Genomic DNA, 15080 nt, shown 5'->3' on the forward strand with positions numbered 1-15080 from the left:
GACGATGAACACGCGGCTCTGATTGGCTGACACGGATGTGGCGTTCAGGTTTCCTCGTACGTTTCAGTTCCCTCGCAAATCATTGGAGAAATTGAACTTTTGAGTGATTATAAAACGTCACAGAGATCAGATAAAAATCATAATATCTATAATATACTATGAAAATAAAAACATTTTATCACTATATATATATATATATATACATATATTAACATATTGATTTCAATGTTGAAGTACCGGGAAAAAAACGACCAGTGGGGGGAAAACAGAAACAAAGAAAGACATAATTTATGTATTTTGGGATTTTCCAATATTAATGAATTCTTAACTTCCATCAACAGGCGTCTGGAGTGACGACGACAGCTTATATCAAATGGAGTTTGTGCACTTTGAGATGTCTGTGCATTTGTCTTGCATTTGATTTGGTAGCTCTTTGTGAATGTCCAGGTGTCTAATATGTAGTATTGCACTCAAAAGCACTAATCACTGTAAAATGCCACTGTCCACTTGTTTTTGCTTTACTCAAAAGCAGAACAATTGTGAAGGTACGTTACAGGGCATTCATTTTTTACGCGGGCCTCAAGACTTTTATAGATCCACGTCTCATTCTGTCCACAACTTATGTGATCTATGTGTCACAGTAATTTCTGTGATCTCTACTTAAAAGGGAGCTTCTTAGATTAGAATCCCTTTTCGGTAAACTTCAAATGTACTCCTTTCCACCATGTCTCTCTGTCAGTCAGTGTTCTGTAGGCAGGAGATGTTCCTGAACTCTCCCTGTCTACAGTACATTAAAGAGGAAGCGTTTTACACTGTTGTGTAGAAACAACACAGCCATTTCCATGCATATGTCACAGAGAAATGTCATATTTAGATAGATGGATGGGAGGGAGGTATGTAGGTAGATTGATACTTTTTCAAATTTACACATCCAGTAGCACAAAACACACAGTACAAGAAAATCACTCAAGAATAATGGAGGCTGTGCAGCTATCATCAAATAGTCAATTATTATCAAAAGAAAATACTAAACTCAAGTGAAGAAAAACGTAACCTATACATGTAAACCATACATTATTGTTTCTTTTTGTGACTTGTACTTCAGTAAGCTTCTCTGGTTAAAGTGAGTGTTCACAACTTTTAGTCGCAGTGAGTTTATTGTGACGAAGCATGTGTTTTGCATTTGTTATTGTAAGGCGAGGCTCCCTGTGGTGTGTCAAATAACACTTTCTGTCCCCCAGGCCTCACAGCTGGGCGCTTCATTAGCACCATGCTGCTAAATGATGCTTTTGTTCAGTCCCGGAGCCACAGTGTCTCATCAGACTTTCTCTGTTGACTGCTGTCTACGACAAAGTCAATCAAAACAGGTTACTTGTCTACAAGCGTTCACAAAATGGTATCCAGTTGAATATGTGCACAGAGTAAGATTACATGGCTTCAAATGTATAATATATTGGTTTGGCCTCTGTCCTGATCTCTTTATTCAGGGTTTTAACCACAAGAGGGCAGACGAGGGGAGACCTAAGGCAGCATGATTACTTTACTTAACAAGTAGTTGACCTTTCTGGGAAATATCAGCTGCCCTGAATTGAGGAAATATTTTCTACTCTCTGCCTTAATGTGGTGCCAATAAGGTTTCCAAATATTCGTCATTACTCGACATATATTTCCCTCCTCTCTCATGTACAGCATTTGTCTTATGTATCATCTAATGGTAAGTATGTAGCACCGACTAAAAGGCACCAAAAATATCGAGGGATTCTGCGCAGCTTTTTGCCAATTCCTGGGATCAGGTATGAATCATGCTTCTCCCCATCCTGTGCTTGTTTGATCTATGTGTGGGTGGTTTGGTTCTAGTATCAGGGTAAATGACCTCTACATCTTGGGCAATGATAGCTTTAGAATTACAAACAGGCCTTGAAACTCAGATGATCAACTCAATACCCACGCACTAAACTAGATGATAGACAGCCCTGCGTGTTAGGTTCTCAATGTTAAAGGTTTGAGTCAACTCAGCCTTTTTCATTTATGATGGTGGTGGATGCTTGATGTCTGTTGTCGAAAAACCTTAGATTTGGCATGCAGTTAATGACCATTTGATGAAATAAAAAATGTCTTAAAACATATCAACCATTATATGACATGGATTTACTTATAGCCACTAATTGTATGATTAGCAGTAATGAGTGTATGTCGAGTGCAAAAGCTTATTCAAAGAAGAGGAAACATATTTTCTATGTTCATTGTAAATCCAAATGTATCCATACAGTACAAGATAGCCCAGGTCCATAGTATATAAAACCCCTCTATAAGGTCCAGTATGACACATACATATACCAATAAAAAGGTTTGAGGACATCCACACATTATCCAGTAGTGGCACTCTATACTGGGTGAAGAGTGAAATAGATGTTCCCTCATTTGGTGTTTGCTGAAAATAACGATGGCCTGTGTTCAAGTGTTCGACAAGCACTTTGTCATGTTATAGTCAATATGTCTCGAGAATGGTCCTCATAACCCAAACTTGACCTTTTTAATATATCAATGCTAAGATAATAAGTGAAAAGTGTTGACAATTTAACATCTTGTGTAAAACCACAATTCATCTAAAAGGCTCATAAGTAAAACAAAAGCAGTCCAAATTCTACTGGAGAAGAAAAAAAAAACCCTTTTATAGTATAAAGCTGGCACAGGGTAAATACTGTTAATGTACATACATGAATACTCCAGTACATACTGCAATCAGATAAGAGGAATACATATTTTTCTCTGAAAAATAGTGGACCAGCATAACACAATATGTCAAAATCTCCTTTCATTTCTACCATCATTTGTAACATTTCCTCCTCTGGCAGTGTCCTTTTTGAGGGAACATGTAAAGCATGCACTGTGACCTGTTCAAAAGAATAACACAATATTGTGTGTTCACAATCTTTTTCGTGTAAGATTTGCTGTTGCATCAGAAAAATGCTCTTTTTATGCCAGCACTTAACTCTGCACTTTAATAAACGGCCTTGTCTTTGGAGAGGTCTTAAGAGCAGCAGATTGCTCCAGAGCCTCATAAACGTTGAAGATAATGTAACATATCTCTGGTCAGCACAACAAGTGCTCGTTGTTCAGTGCTCGTTGGTTGGCACAGAAGTCACACCCTTGTTATTGTCTGCTTATGTGAGTGTATGTGAGAGCGTGTGGATTATTTCAAGATCAAACAATAGTTCTTGGAGGTTGTGTATCAGCCTCATTTTGCTCCTCCAGTGATTTAGGTTATCTGAGTTCAGGATGGATTCTCTTGCTTTGTTGTCGAGCTGTACAACCCGCAGGGCCATGCAACCTACAGTGACACACTATGACCAGGGCTTCGGTCCAAATATCTGTATTAAAGCAGAAGCGACCTCAACAGATGTGACATTGCAAAACAACATCACGACAGTTAAGTAGGCTGTGGTATAGCAATCTGAAGTGTGTGCGTGTGTGTGTGATAGAGAGAGCTCCACGGTGTTGCTTACAGCTGAGATAACCTCCCCTGCTGATTTGAGAACAGTGCTCTGTCATGGAGGCAGCTGGAACAATGACTTGACCTTTGAACCTCAGTCAGCACCTGATCAAATGGTGGATTTACTGATTAAATATTTATCAGCTCCAGGCAATTACCCCACATCTGTCTTGCTGTTTGGTGGTCACTGTATAACTGGTTGTTGATCATCAACAAAGAAGTTACTTTTCTTAGTGGAGCGTCAGTTAATCCCATCATGAATATCAGCTGACTTTGCATAACTGCAGCCGAAACCACTGAAAAGGCCGAGTTCTTCATTTAGGACACCACTGTTTCAAATTAGAATTTATTTTGTCTTAAATTCAGTCCATATAAAGCCTGCAAACCCAATAGTGGCACTGCCCTTTGTGAATTATCCCAAAATAATATAATAATTTCCCCCTTTTAAAATTGTAGGAACATGCCTTAAGTCTGTTGTCAAAGTGATAAACTACTTTACTGAGTTTCTCCCATTTAAAGCTCCTGTCAAAAGAATGGATTGCTCAGTTGCCTGTAAAGTCTTGCGAAACATGCAACCCCAGCAATTAATTGTCCTTTCAGCTCACAGTTCTGAGGTCCTCCTGATAACAATTATGACAGCAGTAATCTCCACAGATCGCTCAGTGAGGATGCTGAATCAACGTGGTGCAATGCAAGCAGTCTCAAAGGTTGCTGTTCCAGATAAGTGTCATTCTTCTCTCTGAGCTTTCTTATCTCATGGGCCAGGGCAAACGCCCTAAAGACTACTGTACAATGACAGTACACGGTGAAGCCATTGAGAGGGGCCATGTGCTGTGATTTGTTCTGCCTCTTACTGAGCCCGGTGTGTATAGCGGAGGCCTACAATTAATGCAGATTTTTTTTATCATTTTGATCACTTGTTTGGTCTGAAAGATGTCAGAAAAAGTCATAAATGTCCAAAGTAGCATCTTCAGGTTGCTTGTTTTGGCCAACCAAAACTCATTCATTCAAATTTCTTGTAAAATATTTTTCTAATTATTTGTTTATTAATTTATCAAATAATTCAGTCTTACTACTGTTTTAAAGTAAGGCATTAAGATGTATTTACATGTGAAGGAGAGTATCCTTACTTTATATTTGTAATCTAACATTTATTGCTGGGCCATTTTTTAAATTTGTTTGGCGAAATTAGGCACTTCTTGAAAGCATTTCAGCGCTTCCATTATTGCACCATTCTCATTGGTTTTCTGTTTTTTACTAGCTGGTGTCAGTCAAATTGCTGCAGTTAGTAACAGCATTCTGTACCTTGCAGACATCTGTCGATGAGACTCTCGTAGGTGGCTGTTCTGTCACCTCTCTGTCCTCACTTGGTCGTAAGGCTCAGTTTGGCTCCTGCTCACATAAATGAGAGAGAGAGAGAGAATGAGTTTGATGTCGAGGCGTGAGAGAGAGGACACACAACTCTGTGTCAGATAATAAATAACATTGGCAAATGGAAGTGGGGAAAGTGTGATGTTGCTTTTAAGTAGGCCTAGAGGAAATGCTGCAGACACGATCACAAAACTATCAAGCTATCAAACTCTTCTCCTGTTAAGTTTTAATTCAGGAGGCAGACACCCTCTCTACGTTTAGGAGTCAGCTTAAAACCTTCCTTTTTGATAAAGCTCATAAAGCTGGCTCAGGTCTGCCTGCACCAGCTCTTAGTTATGCTGCTAAAGGTCTAGACTCTAGTTTGTCTGGGGACACACGCCACATGGAGGTTCTCTTTCCTCCTCTTCCTCTTCATCACATTAATGTCTCATACATGTTACTGAATTGACTTCTTCCACATGGTTCGTAGATAGTGATCATGGATTGTAGTGGCAGGTTCTGCCTTGCCCATTAAGGTACATTAGTATACTTCCAGGATGTTCCTTATTGTACTAGGCAACTACTGTATGACTGATCTTAATTTGAAACGTTTTTTCAATGGTCCTAAACATTATTGGAGAATTGTGGATTGAGCTGAACTTTGAACAATTTTAAACATTTGCTCCAAATTCAAGCAACAAAATAAACCTGCCTTCTCCATTTATTCACAGGGCTGGAACAAAATATATGAACCTCTATTCAATAAAATCTCACAGTTCTGGTAAAACTTAAGTCGGTCTGGGAGCAGGGTTGGAGCATGTAGCATCTCCATTTTTTTCATGTATTGTTCATCTGTTTTATTAACATCTGTTATATATATATATATATATATATATATTCTCTGTGTTACTGCGTTGACTCTTGCTGTTGTATCTTGTCACTAACTGTACATGTTGCAGTAACACAGAGCAATTATTGACAGTACCAGAATTCTAGTGTGATGGCATTCAGAGAAACGTGTATTGATTGTATTATACTGTATAGGCTACTAGAACTACCTTATGCAAGAGACACAGACCTGTCTGTTGGTTACAGCTGATTGCCACTGACCAGTGATGACAATGATTAACCTTGCACCTAATAACCCTGCACTATTAGACTAGCTTTTACTCTAGAGTTACCTGGGGCCTGACATTCAGAAGATAATTTATTTCTATCATGGTTCAACTATCCGCTCATACAGATAGTTGTGCTGATATTTCTAGAGCACATTAATACACAGGGGTTAATAAAACAAATATCACCTCTGTTTTATGTTAAAGTAGGTACAATTTTACTGAATTATTTGCTACTGCTTTCACTCTGTTTGGACTAAAATCTTGTAAAATCTGAAAATCCGATCAAATTGGAAAGTGATTGCCTCTATACATGAACCTGTAAATGGGCAATAATTGTATTTGAGTCATATTTGTTTGACAGGAGACATTACAGTTTCAATGATATGCACATATATGTTTATAATTAGAGACAACTCTGTATACTATAATCATTCTAAGTCCTCAAACTACATGAAGCCATGGTGACAAAGTCCACTGGTGATAGGACAACAAACAACAGCATGGCACACACCACACTTTGACCCATTAATCATCGCACACACACCGGACTCACATTTTGTTATCCGTTACCTGAGATAAGTATTGAGATACTCTGTATCTATCTTAACACATTATGTCGTGTTAGTTTTAGTACATGAATGTGTGCATGTGTGTGTGCATTTTTTATCCACAGTTTACTGAACAAATGTCAAATAGAATTACATTTCTCTGAGTCGATTGCGGCAAGTCACCATCTTCTGTTTGCTCGTATTTCATTTTGAAGCCATTTGGAAGCACTAAGACTGTAAATAACTTGGTTTTCCTGTCCTACACACTCTTCTGTACCAAATGGTGTGCAAGAAAATCCCTCTACCGTCTTGATCACAGCCTTTTGTTTATGTCTGCTTCTCACGTCTCCTACACAAATGCACAGACTCGGCCACAGGACAAGGTAGAAAAGTTAGAAAAGCAGAAAAACATTTAATAGCATCCTAGATGTGTCACCAGTTTAAATTGTTGTTTTAAATAATGTGGTGAATTTAGAGGATCATTAGTTTCTTTGCTGTCCTCTCATTAGCCGAAGAACAGTTTTTACTTTGGTAAAGGTTCGATGCCACTAATCCATTGTGAGTCTGGGACTGTGTGGTTCAGTGTGTGTGTGTGTGTGCGTGTGCGTGCTGAGTGATCTCTCAGCAGGTGACTATTGAACTCTTAGCCCAGTCCCCCCTGCTGAGGGAGATGGCTGGGGGGTGAGGTCCACCTCCACGGAGACACACAGCCCTACCACCTCCACCCCCCCACCCCACCCCTCCACCCCTCATGGGCTCATCCCTCATCCGAGCACTATAAAAAGTCTGCTCTTGCTGAAGTTGTTCAGTCTCATCAACTCCTCCAGGTAAGAAAAGAAACTGCTGTGGCTCTAACTGAAACTTGGGGTTCAGAGTATTCGTTAGGAAGCTTTGTGCACTCTGTTAGTTTTGACGATGTTGTGAGCTAGTGCCTCAAATAAGTTGGAAGGAAGATACACTCTAGTGTTAACTTTTATTTTTTGACCTGGAGGTATTTCATTGAATTAATTTTAAGTTTGGGATAATGCTTTTTAGTCTAGGAGTTACCCCCACTTCAAGGAAATCTGAAAACTAGCTCTAAACCGAAGTGCCTCTGAATTGAGATTATTTTTGGATCAAAAGAGCTAATTTTCTAATTCTATGACTGTGTTTTACTGTTAAACCAGGATTACATAGCAGTCCAGGGCTAATCTGCTTCATCTGTGTGTCTAATCTTCCAAGATTACAGGTTCTTTGAATAGACAGCCATATGTTCAGTGTGAACTTATTCAGGTCAATGCAGGGATGAGTGTGTAGCTTTAATGGTGTGTTAAGACATTCTGACTTTTCAGTCTACTTATCTGGCCTTCGAATTGCTTTAGGTGGGGTACTTATTTGATCAATGGTCAATTGGATCATTTTTATTTAAAATTTGTGTTCATTTCTTTGTGTATTTTTTATTGAAACAAATTTGAGCCGGAAAAATCCCCAAATATAACATTTATATATATATATACATTAGGACAAAGCGGCAAATTCTAAGGTTTTGATTAACATTATTACTTTGAGTGTAAATGTTCACTGAATAATCAGCAACTATTGCCTCTTTTTCCACTCCAGACCACCATCATGAAATTCGTGGCTCTTGCTCTTGCCCTTCTGCTGGCCGTCGGTAAGTACTCCATGTGCTGTTTCATTCAGGGAAAAAATTTACCATTTAGAATTTTCTAACTGTGTACTGTCTCTCCCTCCCATTATCTCTCTTTCTGCTCAACTATCTTCCTCCTCATTTTTCTTCTTGTCCTTGTCAGGCTCTCATGCCGCTTCCATGCAGGCTGATGCACCTAACCAGCTGCAACATGTCCGATCCCTCATGGAGATGTACATGACTCAGCTGAAGGACAGTGCCAACAAAGTCCTGGACCAGCTCGATAACACTGAGTACAGCGCACTCAAGTAAGGCTATGTCACACTCCTCAGTCAGTCCCACCTTCGGTCACTGGTTCATTCAACTTTCTGCCTTGGCCCCTTTTTACAGTTCTCTGGTTATTATTTACTCTCTGACATTTATGTAACTTTTTTCTCTCTCAGGGTCAGCCTGTCTCACCGCCTGGATGAAGCATACGTTCAGATCAAGGCTTTGCAGACCTCTGTTTCGCCCATCACCGACAATGTCTTCACTACCATTGCTGAAGCCACCGCTGACTTCCGTGCCTCTGTCGATGCTGATATCAAAGCCCTGAAAGCTGACATCGAGCCCAAACGCGTTGAACTGAGGAGAGTCATCACCGAGCACATTGAAGAATACCGTCGTCAGCTGGAGCCCATCATCAAAGACTACCATACCAAGCACTCAGCAGATATGGAGGCCCTGAAGATCAAGCTGGAGCCTGTGGTGGAAGCAATGAAGACCAGTGTGGCTGCCAATGTGGAGGAGACCAAGACCGCCCTGATGCCCATTTTGGAATCTGTGCGTGCTAAACTCTCCGAGCGTCTTGAGAATCTGAAGGAGATGGCTACTCCCTACGTCGAGGAATACAAGGATCAGCTGAAGAGCGCCTACAGCCAGGCACAAGCCGTCAACCCTGAAGACATCACTGCCCTGAGGGAAAAGATTGCACCTATGGCTGAGGAAGTCAAGGCTAAGGTCCAAGAAATGTTCGAGGCCATCGCTGCTGCCTTCAACAAGAGCTAAATCCTCTCCACCCTGTTCCTGTAACTAACCTTACCTGCCTGCCTGTTATAGATCCATTCCCCCTTTCTCTCCATTCCTTTTTTCTTCACATGCACACACAGACCATCTCCCAAAATGAAGCCAATACCTAGCTGATGCACATCACTGCAACAAAATGGCAGGACTCTTGCTCTCTCTCCACCAAGCAAACAACTTCATACGCACATGCTCAAGCACATGCAAGCTAAGACATACACCGACTTTCACATAACTCAGCACACACATGCTTTGCTCTTCATGTGCCAAGGCCAGCTGCTTACATTTTGTGTAGGAATTGTATGTGAATGATCACAAATGCCTGAACCTCTGTGATATGATGCTTGTTTGATAAAAACTGTGCTTTGACGAAATACAGCTCAATAAACATCTGACTCTTTATATTACTTTTCTCTCTGACTCTTAACTTGAACACTTAGATTCTCTCTCTAAATGACAATATGTAAGGCACTGCAGTTCACTTAGTTATTACATCCACATCTGCCTCATCGGAATTAGATTTGATCCAAACTGTCAAAATACATAAGCTTAAAAGCAAAGACATTCCTTTTCAGAAATGAATCACTACACATTCAGTTATATTGGGGTGTTCTTGACCTCAGTGAGCCTCTAAGGTCATATCACACATACAGCATTTTGAGAGGTCATCATTGATCTAAAGCTCCATTGGAGAAGAACAATATTAATGCAATCCGTTCTACTTCAGACAGTTATCCAATAATATGTGGAGTATTTCTGCTGTGATCCTGAAACCTGTGATTAATGAGTAGATCAGGGCTGCAAATTGGCCTATTGATAAACTTAAGTCTTGTTGTGCTTTGTTCGGGAAAAAGCCTCTTTTCTGTTTTCGATCCCTCAGGACAGAACCCTTCAACACTGTCCTATCATAGAGCCACATGAGGATGTAGATGGAGTCTCACACACACACACACATGCTCACATCTGCAATGACACCGCTAAATACTTCCACTTACCTCTGTAATTAGACAACTTTGATTTATCAAGCTCATATATCATATCATTCGTGTCTTGTTTGGGGTAAAATTAATCATTGTCAGGTATTTTTGCAACACACATTTCCTTAATATGATTTTATGTAAACAGATGTAGGTCCCCACAACATGACTAATACCTGGACCACACTCAAACACACATTGACACCGTCTGAAACCTCAGCTTTAGAGGCAAGCAAAAATAATCATTGGATCTTTGACACAGTTTGATATATAATACCGCCATTAAACAATTTTCAGCCTATTAGTTTTAGGGAATAAGTCTCTCTAATTAGGATGGTGTTGAAACTATGCTCCAAGAAATTAGGCTATGAATAATAAAAGCAGTTGGTTGCTGTCTTCATCTGTCCACACCCAGTAACACCGGGCTGATTAGGATGTTATTAATGTGCTACTGATTGGTCAAAACAAGCTCGACCTGAGGCGTTAGACTATATTAAAAAAATAGCAAGTACAAGCAGGGATTTGTAGATGCTCCGAAAAGGTTGTGTGTATGTGCGTGTGCACAGTACTTGGGGCCACATGCACGCATGCATGTGCAGCTGTGATCAGTGCATGTCAGGGGCACTATGAGTATTGTAATGGATGAGGGCAGCTTGGAGGTCCCCAGTGAGAGACTCATGGTGTATAAAACCAGCGACTTCCTGCACAGAACAGCCACTCCTCATGCTTAATGCTTGGATGTACCTCTATCCAAGTGGCTCATAAAGAACTGGGAGGGAGACTAAATACAATATTCTTGCCTTCAGTTTTATATTGCAAAACTACATTTTTGGTTTGACTCTGTGCTGGTCTTAATGTCATGACAGTAGTTGCTAATTCTGTTCAGAAGAGGAGAAACAGACAGGAGTTAGAAAATAGTTAAAGAATATTAAAAAAACAGCAAAATTCAATATTTTTCTCTTGTTTGAAGACAGTCGGGGAATGGATGGTAAGTAATGTGTTCAAATGTATGCGAGCTCTGGAGACCAGATATTCATTCATTTGATGATAATGATTACCGGCAAATGTATCTGTGATTCGTCTTCAAATTATTCACATCAGCACCTATCTCTCCTCAGGTCCTCTGTTGTCTCAAAGCTGTGCACTATCTCTACCCTGCTGTGCAGATGGGGGGTCACTGTTGAGCACCAAGGCCCCTCAAGTCAGTGGGGTCAGAGTTCAGTTGGAGATGCATGCGCTTTGGCAGCAGTTTGACCAGCTGGGCACGGAGATGATTGTTACCAAAGCTGGAAGGTGACAACAACACATATTTACACTATTAACAACTGACCTTTTCTTGCGCTTCTCCTTTCCTCTTTTCTCTTTCTCTGTCGTTTACTCCATTATTTTCATTTTATGCCTTCATGTGCTGCAGAAGGATGTTTCCGACATTCCAGGTGCAAATCTCTGGGATGGATCCAACTGCTGAATATGTCTTGCTTATGGACTTCATCCCTGTTGATGATAAAAGATACAGGTTACACACACACACACACACACACACACACACACACACACACACACACACACACCAACACACAAAGAACGGGTGTGCAGTGTTTACTGTGCAACAGAGATCATTACTTTTTCTGAAATACAGAAAATCAATCTGTGCTAGTTACCATTTCTGCAAGCTTCATCTTACAAGTCCTATTTCTAAGGTTTAACATTTGTCTGTTTATGTGTGTGTTAGATATGCATTCCATAGTTCATCCTGGTTGGTGGCTGGGCGAGCAGATGTTGCAGCTCCAAGCAGGATGCATTTCCACCCGGACTCACCTGCCCGTGGAGCCCAGTGGATGAAGCAGACGGTGTCCTTCGATACTCTCAAACTCACCAACAACTTGCTGGATGACAATGGACATGTCAGTTAAACCTAAAAAAGAAGATGAAGTGTTTTGGTTTTCATTTCATAGTTAAATAACATGCAGAAATGTCCCTTTTTGGATTTACTAATCATGTGTTTTTTCCTATTTCCTCATTGGCAGATGATATTAAACTCCATGCATCGTTACCAGCCACGCTTCCATGTGGTGTATGTGGATCCGGCACCCAACAGCCACTTAAATGCTTACAGAAACTTCAGCTCTTTCTCCTTCCCAGAGACACGCTTCATGGCCGTCACCGCCTATCAGAACCACCGGGTAGGATCCCAGGATCAGTAGGCTTCAAACTAAATATTACCCTGGCACATCAGACATTCATTTCACTCACTTGAACTAAGCAGAGTACTTGTGCATTAAATGATATAATGAGCAAAGGTTTAGGAAGGAATTTCATTATTTTATTTCCCAACCTTCTCTCAGATTACCCAGCTAAAAATTGCAAGCAACCCGTTTGCTAAAGGCTTTAGGACTACAGACCCTCAGGATTGGTGAGTGCCTATTTGTCACTCAGTCAAGTGTGAATACAGTTTGCCTGATTGAGAAACACATTTTCCCTTGATGGGCCAGTTGAAATCACAACTAGATCACTGTGTATCTTTCACTGTGTATCTTTATTACTATTATCAGCTGATAAAAAGTCATATGGCAGCAGTTTTCGATGATAACTAATCTTCGACCTTTGTATGGAGCACAGCAGACCATGTATGGTAAACTGTGAGGGATGTAGTTCATGTGCGGGTTAAGGCATCTATATGTCCACAATGATAATGAGTGTGTGTGTGTATGTGTGTGTGTAGGGTGGGAAATTCCAGGCCCCCGTCAGTATGGTGTCCACCAGAGGGCAGAACAGATCCCCTTACCGCTAAACCTGGAGAGCAGAGAAGCTGGGGCTCGAAGACTTTAATCAGTGAGTCTCACTGGTATATATGACTCAGAATATACAAATCAAGTTCAGTATACTGAGTTTTAATATAGTTAACACTCCTCTCTTAACAAAAGATTTGTTGAGGTTAGTTGAATTGGAGAATGATTTTCTGCATTTTTATTTTAAATCTATTTGCTGTGTAGATGCTGTGTATAAGAGCCCATAAGAAAGTCCTATTTCAATTTCAACACCAGTGCTTGTACATCTATATACTAATTGTGGGAACTGTTGGTTTTCTCTATCATTGTATAAAGCCTGACCATACTATGTAAAGTGCCTTGAGATAATAACAACAGTCCAACATACATTATCTCAAGGCCTTATACATAGTAAGGTTGAGCCCTTAGAATATTATAGAAAAATCAAACAGCTGGATGGATTAATATGAATTATTTGAGTCAGCATTGAGATAATGGTTCAGATTTAATAGTCAAATAGACAAATAATTGGTGATCAATTGCACCTGTCCGACCATATTCTTCTGCATCCTCAGGACAGGAGGAAACAGCTTTGTTTCTGGTGGAGCAGAATGGACCGTTCCACCACTGTAAAGAGTCTGCAGAACTCACCATGGAGAGGAGAGACGGGGACAATTTATCAGCACCTGCTTCCTTCTTCCCTCTCACTTCCTACAGCGACTGTGCTGGATCATCTGAAGCCAGAGACAATCTGCCCTATAGAGAAAAATAAGCAAAGTGACTGAACTTTGACTTAAATTTGACCTTATTTAATATCATACAGCTTGTGTGTTTATAGCAAAAGTTTGTGATACCCTTTACAAATAGATTTTTAAGAATCCTGCAGTCTAACATCAAGGGCATAATGTCTATGAGAACATGACAGATGTACTGCAGTGACGCTGTACGCTATATATAATATCCAATACATACTATGTATATGAGCACTACCGAGTCGCAGTGGTACATAAAGAACATAAAGCATAAAGTAGTATTAGTCCCTACATACTTAATTGTAATCTGTCATTTGTGCAACAGAAATTAATTTGTTTGTTGTCTGAAATAATAAAATAACATTTCCTCAAATTTTGGTCGATTTTCTTTTATGTTTAGGTTGGTTGTGGGAGAAAAATGGGAGAAAAACCATCATGTAATCCCAGAGAAAACTTCATTACCCAGAATGGAGGAGTGGCGGCAAGACATCACATTGATTTTGCCTTCAAACTCAGAGACATTACTAAAAAGGAACAGTGTTTGATATGAATATGTGGCCAAATGCCCTCAGAGAAGAAGAAGAAGAAGAAGAAAAGAAAAGAAGAAGAAGAAGAAGAAGAAGAAGAAGAAGAAGAAGAAGAAGAAGAAGAAGAAGAAGAAGAAGAAGAAGAAGAAGAAGAAGAATGAAATTTAAGGAATGTAAAATAATTGTTTCCTTCATATATTAATTCTGTACAGCAACACAGGCTGTTCAGTAGCCTATAGCACAGTTTGATCGAAACATCACAAACTGGTTATTATCATTATCCTGAGTGTTATCATTTCAAACTTTTCTCAGGTAGCTGAGTATGAATTGCAGGCCTATAAATGGCTTGCATTATAATGTAGGCTACATTTGAACTTGGTATTGTGTTTCCCCGTAAATAATTAGTGCTATAACTCCAGTGTTTTTCTAATGACAAATTTCAATAATTGTCAGTATTGGGTTTGGTTGTATTAGACATACAAACTGGAAGACCTGGTGTAAGGAATCGTGACAGAAATGTGTTTTTAAGTCAATTTGGATTTTAAATGATGATGGTGTATATGCCTAAAGAAGCCTATTTTATCACACATGTTAAAATGAGCTAAAATGTGGATTTAAGCCAACAAGGCAAACTAGCTTCATTTTACAACCGACTTTACCACAAATAAGGTTGTGTGTGTTCATCCGCATGTATTTATTATTTAGCAGGATTATGAAAAAAGGGGATTCCATGAAACTTTGTGGAGAAGTGATGCATGAGTTAAGATAGAACCCATTAAAAAAAATTTACACTGTGAAATATGGCGTTTATTGACACATTTGTTAATTTCTCAGAAAATAATCATTGATCTTGATCAG

The 15080-nt window shown here is 39.7% G+C and overlaps 2 protein-coding genes across 2 annotated transcripts; both read left to right on the forward strand.

The window, feature by feature from the left end:
• The first annotated feature begins 8059 nt into the window (after positions 1-8059).
• Positions 8060-9600, forward strand: apoa1b (apolipoprotein A-Ib). The gene is made up of 3 exons (XM_035155403.2): positions 8060-8160; positions 8300-8444; positions 8580-9600. The coding sequence occupies exons 1-3, from the start codon at positions 8118-8120 to the stop codon at positions 9181-9183; spliced, it is 792 nt and encodes a 263-aa protein (XP_035011294.1). The 5' UTR covers positions 8060-8117; the 3' UTR covers positions 9184-9600.
• A 1556-nt stretch (positions 9601-11156) lies between these two features.
• LOC118105737 (T-box transcription factor TBX1) lies at positions 11157-12592 on the forward strand. Its single transcript, XM_035153536.2, has 6 exons — positions 11157-11163; positions 11342-11468; positions 11590-11691; positions 11908-12079; positions 12203-12358; positions 12521-12592. Exons 1-6 carry the CDS (start codon positions 11157-11159, stop codon positions 12590-12592), a joined length of 636 nt encoding a protein of 211 aa, XP_035009427.2.
• Positions 12593-15080: the final 2488 nt, after the last annotated feature.

This window comes from Hippoglossus stenolepis, chromosome 4 (genome assembly GCF_022539355.2).
Source record: "Hippoglossus stenolepis isolate QCI-W04-F060 chromosome 4, HSTE1.2, whole genome shotgun sequence".
Lineage (NCBI taxonomy): Eukaryota > Metazoa > Chordata > Actinopteri > Pleuronectiformes > Pleuronectidae > Hippoglossus > Hippoglossus stenolepis.